Source organism: Cynocephalus volans, chromosome 7 (genome assembly GCF_027409185.1).
Source record: "Cynocephalus volans isolate mCynVol1 chromosome 7, mCynVol1.pri, whole genome shotgun sequence".
Lineage (NCBI taxonomy): Eukaryota > Metazoa > Chordata > Mammalia > Dermoptera > Cynocephalidae > Cynocephalus > Cynocephalus volans.
The window spans coordinates 81,195,095-81,211,403 of NC_084466.1; the positions used below are offsets into that span (position 1 = coordinate 81,195,095).

Consider the following 16,309-nt stretch of genomic DNA (forward strand, 5'->3'; position numbering starts at 1 on the left):
GAATCACATAACACAAGCTCATAATAAATTCTAACACCTTCTTACTGAGATGCTCCCACGGTTCCCCAAGTATGCATCCCTCCTTGCAGCAAGCAGTAATAACCCCAACTCACTCAGCTACGGGGGCGGGGAGGGGTGCTCCTGGTGCGCCTGTTGGAGAGCTCGTCCTATGCCCCAGGACCTAAGCCGTGCGTACAGCTGAGGGCTTAATTACCCTGTAAAACTTTTATTATCCCCACCTGACAGATAAAGAAATGGAGATTCATAGGAATTTAATGATTTGTCAAAGGTCACACCACCAGGAAGAGCCAGCCACCACATTCCAAACCACGGTTAACCCTTTCCTCTGAGTGCTGTCTTTCCTGTACCCTCCTCGGGCGCCCCTATCTTGTCCCCCCTCTTCTACTTTTCTTCATCTGGCACTTGCCCGGCCGACCGGGATACTGCAGGGAGCTGCCGCTCAAACATGTTACTTTTGCAACTGATCTTGTGTGCTTCTGTGAAGAAAACGATTTTCCGACCCAGAAAATGCATCGCATCTGTGCAGCAGTGGAGCGAGCGGGCGGCGCGGCTTAGTACCCTGCGGCCCTGCGGTCACCGCTGGGCGGCGCTGGCTCCCCTCGGAGCCTCCGGGGGCGGGCATACGGGAGTGACGTCGGGGTGGACCAATCGCCGCAGGGGCGCCGACGGCGGGGCCCAATCGCAGGAGAGCGGGGCGGGACGGTGACAGCACCGGCGGCGGCCCCGCCTCCGCAACGGGCAGAGGTACTCGGCGGGCGGCAGCTAGGTCACCGTGTACGCGGGTCGGGCAGCGAACTGACCGACGGACCCACCGACCGAACGACCGGCTGCCGACCGCGCCAGAGGCGCAGCTGCCGCGTCCAGGCGCCTCCCCGAGCTGGTTGAGGCCGAGTCTGCAGGTCCGCGGAGGAGCCGAGGGCTGCGCAGTGAACGTCGCAGGTGTCACTCTGGAAGCGGAAGGGCGCTTGCCTTGGTTGGCTTTAAAACAGGGCTTGAGTTTCCCCGACAGGCTTATTTGGTCCAATGTAACCGGGACCTCCTCCTCCCACCCCCTCGCCCCGCGCCGGCGGTGTAGCCCGGGCCCGCCCGCGCGGCCGTCAGTGTCCCCTCGCGTCCTGGGTCTCCCCGGCCCCGCAGGCTGCCCCGAGCCCGGTGGCGCCGCGGGAGCGCGGGGCCTCGGAGGAGACAATGGTCCGGCAATAGTCCGGCAATGGTCCGAACGGCGCCTAGCCTGGCAGGGAGGCTGTAGTCGCGGGGTGAGTCAAAAAAAAAGATCCTCTTCCGACTGGGAGCCGCTTTTTAAAAGGCCCCTCCCTGTCCGTTGTTAACACGCAGCAAAATAACATTTGTGCCACTGTCGCGTCCCAGAGGAACCTCACTGTTTATCCTATGAAAGCCAGCTGGCAATAGACAATGTGGGAACTGTGGTGTGATCAGTGGCTTCCCAAGAGGGGTGACAACTTATCAAGATTATTTCAGAGAATCGTCTTAAAGGCGGCTTGAGTCCAAAAGGTCCTACTTTTAAAAATGGGAAGGATGACAGTCTCGGGTTCCTGAGGACCCTTCTCCAAAGTAAACTTTATTCTCCTAGGAAGTGTTTCTGCTGCCTTTTTGTTCTCTAGTTGCTTGTTTATGTTAGGGCTCCTTCACAACACTTCTCTAACTTCCCCATCTTTGAAAATCTAGCCTCTGGGATAAGAATGCAACTGATTAGCCCTCTCCTTTTTCTTTTTAGATAGAATTCAGCTACCTATCCAAGCAATATGAAGATTTTACTTGTAGAACCAGCCGTTGTCCTAAATGCATTTGCTATGTCTTTGACCGCTCCACTGACAGCACAATATGTTTATCGGAGAATATGGGAAGAATCAAGCAATTACAGTTTTCCATCTGATAGCAATATTTCTGAGTGTGATAAAAACAAAAGCAGCCCAATTTTTGCATTCCAGGAGGTAAGAAATTAAAATATTCCTAAAATGTCATAAAAAGGGAATGTGTAATGGGGTTTCTCAAGGGTGACCGCCAAACTCCTAAATCCCAAACCCAATGGCCTTTACTCAGTTCTCATCCCACTTGAGGTTTTCTTGCACCTTTAATCTGCCTGGTCTTCTTAAAACCCCCTGCTCCTTCTGTGACACTAGCTCTTCTTTCTCTCAGAAAATTTAAGTGCAGTCTTATCTCCTCTGTGGCTGTCTCCTTCCTCTGTCTTAAAAAAAAAGTCTGAAAATTGGACCAAGGCCGGCTGGAATGAGCTACGTGGTGGACGGGATGGGGGAAACACAGCGTTTCTGCTTTTGTTTCTCTTTCTGCCAGCCCCTTCTCCTGCATCTGCAGGTCCCAGCTTTCAGGGACTCCAGAAAGAGGCCCATTACTGAAGACTGCGGGCCAATGTCTGTCATTAGGTGGGGCAGCATTTGTCATTTGGTGATGGTATCAAATCAGCTTTGACTTCCACGTGTGGAGGAGCAGCTGTGTGAGGACATCTGGAGTAGGGAGTACTCACTTTTGCTCTCAGGACACTGAAAACGTTTAGCCAGATACTATGGAAGCTTTCCTCCTCCCCCCAATTTTTATTCGATTATTCGATTAAAACAGGAGGTACTTCACCATTTTCCTGGTCCCTTAGGCAGTTTTTGATGTCCAAAGGCAAAGGAGATAGCACCCAAATTTGGAAATGTTTCTCCCTGTAATGCCTCAAAAACAAGCCATGCTTATAAACTTTGCACTCTTCCCTGGGGGATATTTTTTGATGGCAAAAGAACGGTGCTGCCTTTCTCATCAGAGATGGAAGAGTTAAAGGGAACTGAGTCACCACTGCTGGCTCAGAGAGTCTCCCTGTAACTGGGAGTCTGAGTGGAGGAAATGGTATAGAGGGCCTCAGGGGAAGACTCTCCCGCTTCTCCCTTCGCTTCCCGCTTCCCTTCCCGAGGTGGAACTTGGCTGGGTGAGGCCAGCTGTTTGGTGCAGCCCCTGACGTTCCACATTTCCTCATTTCCATGGTAGAGGTTTTCTTGGAACTGATTATTTCTGGGCAACCATGCAGACATCAAGATACTGGCCTACACTAAGGTCATAAAAAGAGAGGGCCAAGGTCTCCCCTAGTGGGTTTGTCTCCCTTCACGGAGGTCTATTATTTGTCATTCCTAGGAGTGAGCAGGCAGGAGGCTCATCACTTTCTATGTTTGATTCCATGCTGTCCTTCACTGGACCCCTGGGAGCAGACCCCCTTGTTCCAGTGGGAGGGAACAGGGAGGTGAGGACTTGCATGTCTGGAAAAGTCTGCTGCTCTTGCTGTCTTGGGGTGAGGGGAGACAGGTCCTGGTCCGGCCACCATGGTGGCCTCTGTGACTGTGCAGGTGATGAGTGTTGGCCCCGCCTCCAGCCTGGCCTGCTGCTCAGAGCCCCCCACTGCCTAGAGCACTGGTCTCACTTAGATTTTTGCCAAATTTTCAAATTGATTGACTGTTTTCTTATTTATTATTTTGTGATTAGGGTAGTATTCAAGAGAACATGCTACTCTAAATCCCTTCCCTTTAAAGTTGGTGCTTTTAGACCTCAGGTTGCTTTTTCTCAGAGTGAGGAAGTAGAAATCACCCCCGCCCCCATCATGACAACCACAGCTGGGACAAGGCATGGTGGCCCACTCACCGTTTGGGCAAAGGAACATTTTTGCTTCCCAGGAGGCACCTCCATTGGCTTCAGCACTTCCTTCTGGCCCCTTTTCAGGGTGCTGTTCCTGTTCAGCTCCTCAGAGAACATCTTCTTCCCTTCCAAGTCCAAGACCAAATGTTTCCAGTTCCCTGCACTTTCATCTCCAACACCCAGACTTGCTGGGTGGGCTCTGGCCACTTGCTCTCCAAAAGAAGTTTAGGGGGTTGTGGACTGTTCTTGTAACCCTAAAAAATACAAGATAGCATAGCACAGAATGAATCGCTAATAAAATAAATATGTGATTTTTCAGCTCAAATTTTTTTTCTTGCCACTTCCCCTAAAAGATCAATTGTAAGAAGACAGTGCCTAGTTTTTAAAATAAAAGCTGAGTGAAATACTGTACAGGGGAATAAAAGAGATTTTTTTTTTAATATATACTTGGCATTTTTTGAAGAAGACAGTGTCTATTATGGTCATGTATTGGTCTTCTTACTCTTATACCATATCTATTCTTCCTACAGAATATACACGCACGTGCATATGTATTCAAATGCAAGATAATATTATGAATTTCAGGGTATAGGTAGAAGAATAAACTGAACACTTATATTTGACATTTTGAAAGTCTATATGAATGAAAGTCTTATTTTTCAATTAATTTTGGGATTATATATATATATACACGCACACATATATATACTTATATAAATAACTTAATATTTAACCTATTTTTCAAATCTTCAGGTTTTCTGAGCCCTGTGACTCTAAGGTACACTACATACTTCTCTTGGGCAATGAGTTTAATCTCAAAAAGACCCCTTAACAAAATGGCAAGGCTGTGGGAAGGAAACTCAGCTAAGGAGAGAAGAGATAAGGAATTCTAGGCAGGTTTGTTGGCTTTTGTGGAGGAAGGAATTTTTAAACCCCTTACCTGCTCCTTCCTTCCCTTGTCAAATGATTAGTTTTGACATATTAAATTGGCCACTGTAGTTTGTTCTCTGCAGAAGCTTTTAAGATAGGGACTCTGCTATTGGAAAGGGGAAATTTAGGGGAAACCCAGCAGATCATGAAGTTGTTCTTGCTCAGAAATTTATTTGTAAACCTTTTAGTAGCTAACACAATTCCTTGTTACCAGAAGATTCTTACTTAGGGAAAATGACATGTACTGTTTTCTACTCTGTTGGAATTAATATATACATTTAAAAATTTCTTTAAAATTGATATTGCTTTCCTTAATTTTTCCCTGTCTCAGTACATTGTCGTTCTGTTCAGTCTTGGGTAGGAAATAGCATTTTTTGACTCATTTCTCCTATCTACCCGTATGTAATATGTAATTCTCCAGAGTTTAAAAGGTGCAGACAAACACACACAAACCCACACACACACACAATTTGTTTATGTCTCAACTTTGGTATATGATGGAAATATGCTTTGAATTTGTCTTTGTTACAATTTGTATTTCAAAACATAGATCACAGATGAGAAGGTCGTCTGTATACAAGATTGGGTTAGGAATGATAATAGATAGAAAGGGGAAGACAGGATGTGGGTGGAGGGGTCGAAATGGGAGGAAAAACCCCAAACAGAATATCTTATTGAGAAGTTGATGGAAAAACTACTTACTGTTTTATGCGTTTACTTATTCAATAAATATTTTCTTGATGGCTACTCTATCTGTAGGAGATACAAAGATATGCTCAGGAAGTCTAATCTAGTACAAATGAAATAGCTATAACTGATTGAGCTGTGACTGTGTGCTAGGGCCTTGTGCCAAGTACTTTATATTTATTTTAAATTTAGCCCTCACATCAGCCTGTGAAGTAGGCACCATTGTTATCCCTTCTTGTCAGATGAAGGAGCTCTAGAGATAAATAATCATGCACAGCTAGCAAGTTACAGAGGCCCTATTTTACCTGATTATTCTTTCATTCAATCAACATCTACCAAGTACCTACCCTGTGCCTAGCACTGTTCTCAGAGCTGGTGATAATGTGGTGAAGACGACAAAGTTCCTGCCTGCCTATAGGATAGATGGTAGTGGAGAAGGCAGTTTTTCATATTTTTGTAGTTTATCAATTGTTCAGGGTGCTTTCTAGATACACGAATAAATCTTTTTTTTTTTTAATGAGCTTAATATTTCCCATTATACAGTTGGCACATACTCTTTATATTAAATTTGGAAAATTCAGAGAAGTGGCAAGTAGAAAATGTTTTTAAATCACCCAGAATTCTTTCTATCAAATAACTAGTATTAACAATTGTCACATCTTCCAATCTGTGTGTGTGTGTAGTTGTCTGTCATTGTTGTCTTGGTCCTTGGGGGTTGAGTTTATCTCTTCAGTTCATGGTATGCTACCATCTTTAGCTGATACAAGGCTCCTCTTTGGGTTTTATTTTGTTTTTAATTTTCTTCTATTTAGTAAATAAAGGAATGAGTTTCTCACTAGTCTATTTGTGGAGACACAGGTAAAAAGGGCAACCAAGCTCTTCCTAAATAAAGGCCTATCAAGCACGGCATTGACACATGCTTTTCCTTTCCCTGTAAAGCAGATAGGCAGACATACCACAGGAAAGGGTATTGCTCTTTCTTTAGAACAGTGGTATGGTCTCTCAGTGCAAACTGTTTGTAGAAGAAAGAAAAATCATACTGCGGCCAGCAGCAGAGACCTTGGGGTCTACAAGTCCTCTGTATAAGATGGACAGTCACCAGTACACACATTTTTCTTTTTATGGGTTAAAGTCCCCACTGTGGTACTTGAATATCATGACTGAGCATGGATGATGATGTCACCTGTTTTTTTCTTTTTTTTAAAAAAGATGACCAGTAAGGGGATTTTAACCCTTGGCTTGGTGTTGTCAGCACTACGTTCACCCAGTGAGCAAACCGGCCATCCTTATACGGGATCCAAACCCATAGCCTCGGTGTTATCAGCACCACACTCTCTCGAGCCCATGGGGGATTCTGACACAGTTTAAATCTTCATCAAGCTCACAAAGCAAGTATCAAAAGGTGACATCATGGGCTGGCCCGTGGCTCACTTGGGAGAGTGTGGTGCTGATAACACCAAAGGCCACGGATTCAGATCCCTGTATAGGGATGGCCGGTTAGCTCTCATGAGAGAGCATGGTGCTGACAACACCAAGTCAAGGGTTAAGATCCCCGTACCAGTCATCTTTTCCTAAAAATAAAAAAAAAGAATCCCCCCATGCACCAGAGATTCCCCACCCATGACCTACTGACATCAGGAAAAGTATGTACCATGATATTTTTATGCACATTGTGTAAACCTCTGTAAACACATTGTCTTCTTTGTATTTCTTTGCAGGAAGTTCAGAAAAAAGTGTCTCTTTTTAGTCTGCAGATGGAACTAAGCGCGTTAATTCCTGGTCTAGTGTCTACGTTCATACTCTTGTCTAATAGTGATCACCACGGCCGTAAATTCCCCATGGTTTTGTCTTCTATTGGTGCTCTTGCAACCAGCATTTGGCTCTGTTTGCTTTCTTATTTTGCCTTTCCCTTACAGTTTTTGATTGTATCTACCTTCATTGGTGCATTTTGTGGCAATTTTACCACATTTTGGGGAGCTTGCTTTGCCTATATAGTTGATCAGTGTAAAGAACACAAACAGAAAACAATTCGAATAGCTATAGTTGACTTTATACTTGGACTTGTTACTGGACTAACAGGACTGTCATCTGGCTATTTTATTAGAGAACTAGGTTTTATGTGGTCGTTTTTAATTATTGCTGTGGCTCTTACTGTTAACTTGATCTATATTTTATTTTTTCTCGGTGATCCAGTGAAAGAGTCGTCATCTCAGAAGGTCACTATGTCTTGTAATGAAGGCCTTAAAAACCTATGTTACCGAACTTACAGGCTTTTTAAAAATGCTTCTCATAAGTCTTTGCTCTGCTTGTTATTTTTTACACTGATCACTTATTTTTTTGTAATAATTGGCGTTGCCCCAATTTTTATCCTTTATGAATTGAATTCACCACTCTGCTGGGATGAAGTTTTTATAGGTTATGGATCAGCTTTGGGTAGTATCTCTTTTTTGAGTAGTTTCCTAGGAATATGGGCTTTTTCTTATTGTATGGAAGATATTTATATGGTCTTCATTGGAATTTTTACCACCATGGCAGGAATGGCTATGACTGCTTTTGCCAGGACAACACCAATGATGCTTTTAGGTGAGTTACAAATGCAGCCTTAGAACTGACTGTGTATTTGCTGTTTATATAAAATGAATTTAGTCTGCTGGGAGAGAAACTTTAATATCAAGCTCTCTAACCCATTCTAGTTCAATTAAAGGTAAAAAGCTAGTTCGCCAGAAGCCAATAAGCTGAAAGCCAAATTTGCTTTAAAAAATTTAAATCACTGAATAAATATAATTTTCCATATTTGCATATTTGCCAAAAAATTGTTTTGAGAAATATTCTTATGAATCAGTTCTTCAATATAGTGTTCATAAAAATGAACATTTCTTAAAATGCTGTCAAAAAGACTACATTCCATAAAAATATTTTAGATTTATAAGAAAAATTCATATTCATTAAATATAGTCAAGAAGAAAATTCTTTAAGACAGGTTTTACAAATTGATCTTTCAGCAAATTGGTCATTTCATGATTGACTTTTGGTGAATTCCTGTTTGGCAAATTGGACTGCTTCCTTGACTACCGACTTCATAACTGTTTTTTGGGTTTGAGTGAGATACTGCAGTGGAAAGGGCTGTGGAACTGTAGTGGGACCCTTCCACAATGGAGGTGTTAACCCCTTGCTTCCTGGCAGGGAAGCAGTGTGAGCAAGCAGAATTGGGCTTAATTTCCATCTATAGGTGATCTTGGGAAAATTACTTTTCTCTGAGTCTTCATTTTTTCACTTATAAAATGGGCATATTAGTACCTCATTCACAGGTTATAATGAGTATTATAACGCACTTAGCACAATGCTACTATTTTTTAAATGCCCATTTTTCTTCCTGTCTCCCTGAGAGCTGCCGAGGCCAAGTAAGCTAATATCTGTGAAAACACTCTGAAAACTTTAAAGTGATGTGTAAATGCAATGTATTACTATTTTATGACATATCTAAAAACCTTACTATTAAGGGTCATAGTTTAAGACCAGAGGCAATTTGTGTTCATGAAGTTATTCAGCCACAAAGATAAACAAGCAAGAGGATAAAGAACCAGTTTACCAATAAATGAATCAACATAATAAAAGAATGTTAACAAAAGAATGCCACGTCTGAAAAAGCAAAAATAAAAATCAAAAAATAATAAGTAGTCACAACTTGCTAAATAAGAGATTACTACATAATTAGGAAAATAGGAAAATCAGTTTCAATTGGCAGATTGTGTAGATCTGGACCTAAAACTCTGAACTCTTGTTTCCCTGAATTCTTGTTTTTAGTACTAGAATAAGACTTCTAGAGTAAAGTACCCTTAACCTGACCTATCCATAGTCTATTTTAATTCATTAGGCAGAATTCCACAATTAATTAATATAATCATTAGGTACATTAGAGTTAGAATGCTCATAGTAAATGAAATATTTAGACAGACAGAAAGAGTTTCACATTGAAAACTGACCGTTCATTTTCTGACCTAGCCAGTGATTTGCAATCTTCTCTGTCCCAGTCAGGGTGCCGTTCTTTTTCAATATTCTGCCGCTCTCTGTTCTACGGTCCATGTTGTCCAAAGTGGTTCGCTCTACTGAACAAGGTGAGTTACATTTGTTTAAGGGATATAATGATCCATTTATGATCTGCGTTTGATGCTTCAGTTTATTTTGCAGCCCTTTTTCTGCATTGATCTCCATGCGTTAAGTGGTAAGCTCCATTAGGAAGAGGCTTACACTCGGGCATGGGAGCCTCTACTTGAGGGCTCACTCTGGCCTAGCTCTGGCCGAGCCCCACCCCAAGTGGAGAAGAGAGCTCAGGACCAAACAGACATGCCCACTAGGAGCCCACAAAACTCCTCCCCTTGTAGACTGCACTCTGGCTACCTGGGTCCCCATAATTCTCAGCCCAGATGCTGGGCTCTGGGCTCCTGTCCTGTGAGTGCCTGGATTATCCTCTTCCTCAGCCCCTTCCCCCGAGGGTGGACTGTGCCCCAGTGTGCTCACCGTTAGACCAAAGGGGAAGCCAAGTGGTGAGTCTTTATAGGAGGTCCTAGCCCAACCTTGAAATTGCAGAGCAGAGTGTCTACACCTACTTATAAATGACCAGGATGAGCAGGATGGAGCAAGGGTTAGAACAGAGTGGAAGTGGGCCACAGGCCAGGGACTGGGGCCCAAGGGTCAGCTCTCCCAGTGCTGTCATGGTCCTACATGGAACTCTTAAAAAGCCTGAAAATTCTAAGTTTGTGTCTGGCCTTTCAGATAGTTACAAAGGTATATTTCCCACAGTAGGGAGACTGAACATATTTTAGTCAACAGTCTGTTAGCCAGATTTATAACTTTTAAATACTTAGAATAGAATATGTACGCCTCTAATTATACTCATATTCTTTCTCTGGGTCTCACAAGTGTTACTGCTGGGCCTGACTCAGAGTCCTAGCAGGAAACAGGATTCCACTCAGCTGGTTCAAATCAAAAGATTTCCATGAAGGGGAAGGGCGTTATAGAGGACGGACAGTGTGGAGGCAGCCAGAGGGATGCCCCAAATAGGGAAGGAGCAGAGAAGAGACAACTTAAGCTTTTCCTCCTCCTTCATCCCTTTGACCAGGTACAATCAGAAGTTGGGCCAGCAAGGAAGTACAAGTCCCATACTCTGTGGGCCAGCCTCTCCAGCACAGAGCAGGGCACAGAAGGTCAAACAGTTGAAGAGCAGTCAGAGAATAACCAGTGCAGAAGGACGACAGCAGATAAATGTCTAGTAGAACTAGATACTAGTTAGATATTAGGGATATGGGGTTGTCCTCCTACCTTGTCATATCATATGAATATTATTAGACTTTGGCACTTTTCATTTGTTCCATAGCTTAGCCAGGTGCAATGTTCTTATTTGATTATTTACAAGTAATTCCTAAGTATGCTATTTATTGCCAGCTTAGTCAACACTGGAAGACTGCATAATTCAATAAATTAAAAAATATATTTCTTGATTCGTTTCCATTCATAAAATGTAGCTGTACATTCACCCAGCTGATTATAGATTATGCAGTGATGATTACCTGGAAAATCACTTAGGAATATAAATATCTGTGACTCTACTATGTAAAGATCTACGACTGCATAATCCAAGAAAGCAGTGGTTTCTTAGATTTGACCCCAAAAGCACAACTTAAGAAAAAAATAAATAAATTAGATTTCGTCTAAAAACTTCAAAGTTTGTCCTTTGAAAAACTTTTGTGCCTCAGAGGACACCATATGAAGAAAGTGAAAAAGAGTGCAGCCTTGTAACACCAAGGTCAAGGGTTCAGATCCCCTTACAGATCAGCCACCATAAAAAAAAAAAAATTTATTTTTAAAAAGATGAGAAACTCAATTGAACTTATTTAATCCTGTTTATCTGACAACTATTAAATACGTTGAACTGCTCAGAGAAATTCAGCAACAAGCTGAAGTTATTTCATAATTGCCTGTTTGTATCAGAACAGATGGCACATGGCTGACCTAGTTCCCGTTAAGAATGGATTAAAGCTCTTATATAATAGAACTAGTACTATGCAGTCTGTCCTCCATAGCGCTAGTCCTGGCTGTAGCAAGGGATCACAAATAAAACAATAATGTAGTTAGACAAATAGGAAAACTTCCTTCCAATTAAACTGACTTAATGTGTTATCATAAATCATGAAGGCAGAAAGTCTGTATGCTACTTGATGATTGATAAGTAGGTTCCTGAATTAAGCTTTTTTTCATTTATTTGACATATATTTATTAAATGTCTACTGTTCACCAGGACAGCTGGGCCTGAGGGAAACAGCAGTGAGCAAAGCAGGTGTGGACTTGGCATTGATAGAGCTTTCATTTTAGTCAAAAGACACGTAACCACACTATATTTTGTATAAATAGATTTATGTTTTATGAATGTATGTCCTATCATTCGATGAAAATTTGAAGCAATGAGAATATATATAATAGAATGGAAAGGTCTAAATGGATAAAAATCAATACAGTCTCTAAAAGATCAAGATTATGGCAAAAATTAGAATAACAGACTTGTAAACCAGAACCTAGCTATGAAAGGTAATCCTCGAGCTTTGCTTTTTCTTCCTATCAGTCCAAGCAAACACAACTATTTACATGATGTGCATTGTCTATAAGAAAAATGCATTGCAGGACAGCCTGGTTAGCTCAATTGGTTAGAGCGTGGCCTTATAACACCAAGGTCACGGGTTCAGATTCCCACCAGCCACAAAAAAACAAGAAAAATGCATTGCAGTTTACCATGGAAAAGTAAACTTGGCAAAGTAGGGAGCAAATGCAAGGGCTTGATGAAACTATTTGCAGAAACCAGAAACTACAAAGGAACTTAGACTGAGGAAGTCATGTTGAGCTGATGAAAATGGTCACAAAATTTTATGTCTAGTGATGCAAAATTTGGTCGAAAGGAAGAAAAATACATCAAGATGGATGGCCTGTCTTTTGGAGGTTTAACTCTTCAGTCAACATGGTGTTGGATTCCAGAAAGAACTAAACAGTGGTAGAATGATATCCATTTCTCTCTGATTGCATGCTTGGACCGACCATGCAGTCCCTTCACGCTTCATGACAATACCAAGTGGCCTACTCTTTACCAGTCTTGGTGTACAGCAAGTGTGACTGTGGAAGAATCCCCATTCCTCTTAACCTTGTAAGGCACCTCAGAGCAGAAGCAGCTGCAATTGAGTAAGATAGAAAAATATGTTCTAAAAAATCACTTAACATAAGATGGTGGCATAAATGTTCACTAGAGCACAGGATACTTAGCTTAAAGAGTCAAACATGCAGGAATCTAGTGGTGACTGTATTTTTTTTCACTTTGGAGGAAGGGATAAAATTTAAATTGCAGAGTGTATGATAAGAACCTCCTGGTCTCTCCTTGCCTGCAGCTGTCACTCTTTGCTAGAACTGAGAAGCAGATGAAAAAATTTTCTTTACCTTTCAAAAGGCCCTTGGAGGGGAGCATTGCTGCCTATACATTGTATCACAGATTAGCATAGAGAGCTGGGAATCAGGGGTAGGTGTGCCTTTGCCTGAGGCTTAGTTTTCAAATGAGTCAGCTGCTGTTGCCTCTTTAGATTTGCCCTGTGGACTATGGAACTCAGCTATTTATTTATCTATTTATTTTTAGTTTTTTCAACAGATCTCACATGAAGTCCAAGGAGAATGCTTGCCTCAATTTCTTCATCTGCAAAATGGGTCACTGACTTCTCAGGGATTTTGAAGGAATAATTTTCATTCATCCAGCAGTGCCCCCAAGTTTGCTGTTTTCATTGAAAAATAATTTTCAACATTAGTTTTATTTGTAATTCATCCTTTTCTTTTTCTCCCTTCATATCTCTACCCAAAACAGGTATCCTGTTTGCTTGTATTGCATTCTTAGAAACTCTTGGTGTAGTCACTGCAGTTTCTACTTTTAATGGGATTTATTCAGCCACTGTTTCTTGGTACCCTGGCTTCACGTTTCTGCTGTCTGCTGGCCTATTACTAATTCCAGCAATCAGTCTATGGTATGTAATTATTTTTAATCACTGTATTAAAGGGCTGTTAGATTAAGTGAATTCCTTAACCCTACCAGTTACATAGATCTGTTGAAATTTTGCCTCAGAATGTGTTTTTCGTGAGAACATTTGGACATGAAGACATTTATTAATAATTTTGGAGTCTAAGATAGAAACAGTGACATGGCTGACCAGAACTAGGAGAAAGAAAAATTGGATTAGAGACCCTGGGAAGTTATCCCCTGCCTCTTACTATGATTTTCAAGAGTATAATAATCCCTGATGGTGAAAGATTGCTGTAATAAGATTTACTTTATATGGATTCTTGGGTAAATGACAAAGCAGATAGAATACACAGAATAGTAAGAGTTCTTCTTCCATAGAGTTGGCTTGTTTAATGACTCCTTTTTAAATGTAAATATTCAAATAAATACAATATACAATATTCTGTTTATTAATAGTACATATAATGGAGACCAGAGGTGTAAACATAAAAGAAATATTTATTTCTTCCTTTGCCTTGCAATTAACAAAAAGCGTGAGCCAACTAGATAAGTCCCTAAAATGCTCAAGCAAATACATCTGACACATTCTGTGGGGCCAAAGCATTGAGCTGACCACCGAGCTTTGTCCATTTCACATGGCTGGTGAAATCAGCATAGCATGATGGTAGGAATCAAGGGAAAGCCAGGCTTTCTCTGTTTTCCTAAGCACTTTGGGGTGAGTGAGTAAGGGGAAAGAAAGTTACCTAACAAGCACAGGCTTTAAGTCTTTTGCCAAGACTGTGAACTCCTGGTCTTATTCACAGTAGGAGCTCAGTTCATACTGCCTCAATTGAATTTGGCTATCTAGAGCTGTGTCAGAGTACAATAGTATTTTTTGCATCTGGAGCAGGTGTCACCAGTAAAAAAAAAAAAAAAAAATAGTATTTGCATTTCCTCTAATTTTGATGAAAAGTTATTTTACTATATTATCTTTTTTAAAAAGCCTATCTATTGAATTAGCAAAATTACAAACACACGCTGTGCTGGTGAGCCCATGCTGAGAACATCTATCTGATACGTTGTTGGAAGTAGTGTTACTCAGCTCTAACTTAAAGCAATATATGAACATGTATGAAAAGCTCTAAAAACAGTTCATGGTGATTGATTTTAGAAACCTGTCCTAAGGAAATAATCAGTAATGTTGTCAAAAACTGATATATAAAGAAGTTCATTATAGTAAAAAATGTTATGACCAAAATATCCAACAGTTGAAGCATGTTTAAATAAATGATGGTATAGCCATATCATGAAAAATGATTTAACTAATATGAATTGCATAGACAGGAGGTAGAATAATGTCTAATTTTAATTTTATTCTTCATGTATTTATAATTATTGTTATAAATAGATGGGTAAAAAGTAGTTATCCTTTTAATAATGCTTTAATAAGGTAAATGCAGATAGGCTTCTGAGATTTTTTTAACCCTATACTGCTCAATTTTAAAATTAAAATTACATGCTGTTTTAGTTATTTCCAAATACCCTCCTTCCTAGCTTCAGTTACAGTTACTGAACAGGAACTTCAGTAATAGCTTCGATTATAACTATTTTATGTGGAATACATAAAGTACACAGTGGCACAGATAGGCTATCTTGGGAGACTAGATGAAATGCAGACAACTTATTTATATATTACCTTAATCTCAATTTTGAAATGTCTTGTTTGCTTTCGTAGTGTTGTCAAGTGCACCTGCTGGAATGAGGGAAGCTATGGACTTCTTATACAGGAAGAATCCAGTGAAGAGACTTCAGACAGATGACTATAATTTTTTTAAAAATTAATGCACACATACACTGTGACTTCTGAATATAAACTAACTCCACAAGCAGCGCTTCACTAATACTCAGTGTTACATATCCTTTCTTGTAAACTGAGTGATCGGAGAAGAGGCTCCTGGCTTTAGCTTCTTAAGCTACCATGCACTGTGAGCACATTGTGCATGTCAGGAGAAGTGCGGTATTTCTCATACACAGAACAACAAATCTCAAAACACTTCTCACTTTTGGACTTACAAAAAAACTGAAACTTATGGGTATAAGGAGGGATTAAGGAACCTGGTAAGGATAAAAGCAATAATCTCTGACATAGTCCAGTCTCTCATGCTGAGACCAAGAAGAACTCTTTACCTCAGTTCCTTCATCTGCAAAATGGGTTTCTGACCTCTCTCAGGATTTTGAAGGCATAATGAAAATTATGGTGAATCACTCACAGATAGGAAAATGATGATGTAAATTCCAAATATTTATCATATAATTTCACCCATACTTGCATAATACTTTGTTTTATAAAGCCTATCAACGTGCTGTTGATATTCAAAGCTTTTAATAGAAAATCGTTAAAAGGGAAGCACTTTATGTAACACAGGGGTGATTGGGGAAGAATAAGATTATAAATAAAATTGTTCTAAATAAGTATAAAAACTGAATAAACAGCTAATCGTGGTGTAAAGTATCTAACATTATGGAACCAGTATTTGTTCGTGTGTCAGTAGAACGGTATCCACACTCCATAGCCCTAGCTGGGAATTCTACCGTTCGTCTTTCTTATCCAGCTCTTGTTCATCCTCCCACCACGCTGAGTAGGGCACTTCTAAAACACAGTTCTTGTACTCTCCAAATTAGAGTCCCTCAGCAGCTGCCACCCTTTAAAAAAATGATCAAACAAGCAAACTAGTCATGATTCCACCCCTTTCTATGTCATTTCTTGCTGCCTTACACTCATCCTGGGATCCACCCTGCTCCCTGAAAACTCGATGTTCTCTCATGCATCCAAGTCTTTCACATCCTTCCATCTGCCCTTCCTCCCACATGTCATTGAAACTTTGAAGTACTTCTTCCTCTGGGTAGCCAGCCTTCTTGACCACCCTGCCCCCAGTCCCTGCAGGGCTCCACCATGCTTTTTATGTATAGCACTTTTTAAAAAAAAATCCTATATAAAGATGACCG

General features: G+C 40.9%; 1 protein-coding gene across 3 annotated transcripts; it reads left to right on the plus strand.

Moving 5' to 3' along the window:
• Window positions 1–781: 781 nt before the first annotated feature.
• Window positions 782–15,866, plus strand: SLC46A3 (solute carrier family 46 member 3). Of its 3 annotated transcripts, none has more exons than XM_063102888.1 (6): window positions 782–994; window positions 1,757–1,973; window positions 6,999–7,863; window positions 9,312–9,395; window positions 13,172–13,328; window positions 15,039–15,866. In XM_063102888.1, exons 2-6 carry the CDS (start codon window positions 1,785–1,787, stop codon window positions 15,121–15,123), a joined length of 1,380 nt encoding a protein of 459 aa, XP_062958958.1. In that variant the 5' UTR covers window positions 782–994; window positions 1,757–1,784; the 3' UTR covers window positions 15,124–15,866. The 3 variants fall into 3 exon arrangements, with proteins under 3 accessions (XP_062958958.1, XP_062958957.1, XP_062958959.1); XM_063102887.1 differs by having other exon boundaries at window positions 782–960; XM_063102889.1 differs by lacking the exon at window positions 782–994 and adding an exon at window positions 1,212–1,277.
• Window positions 15,867–16,309: the final 443 nt, after the last annotated feature.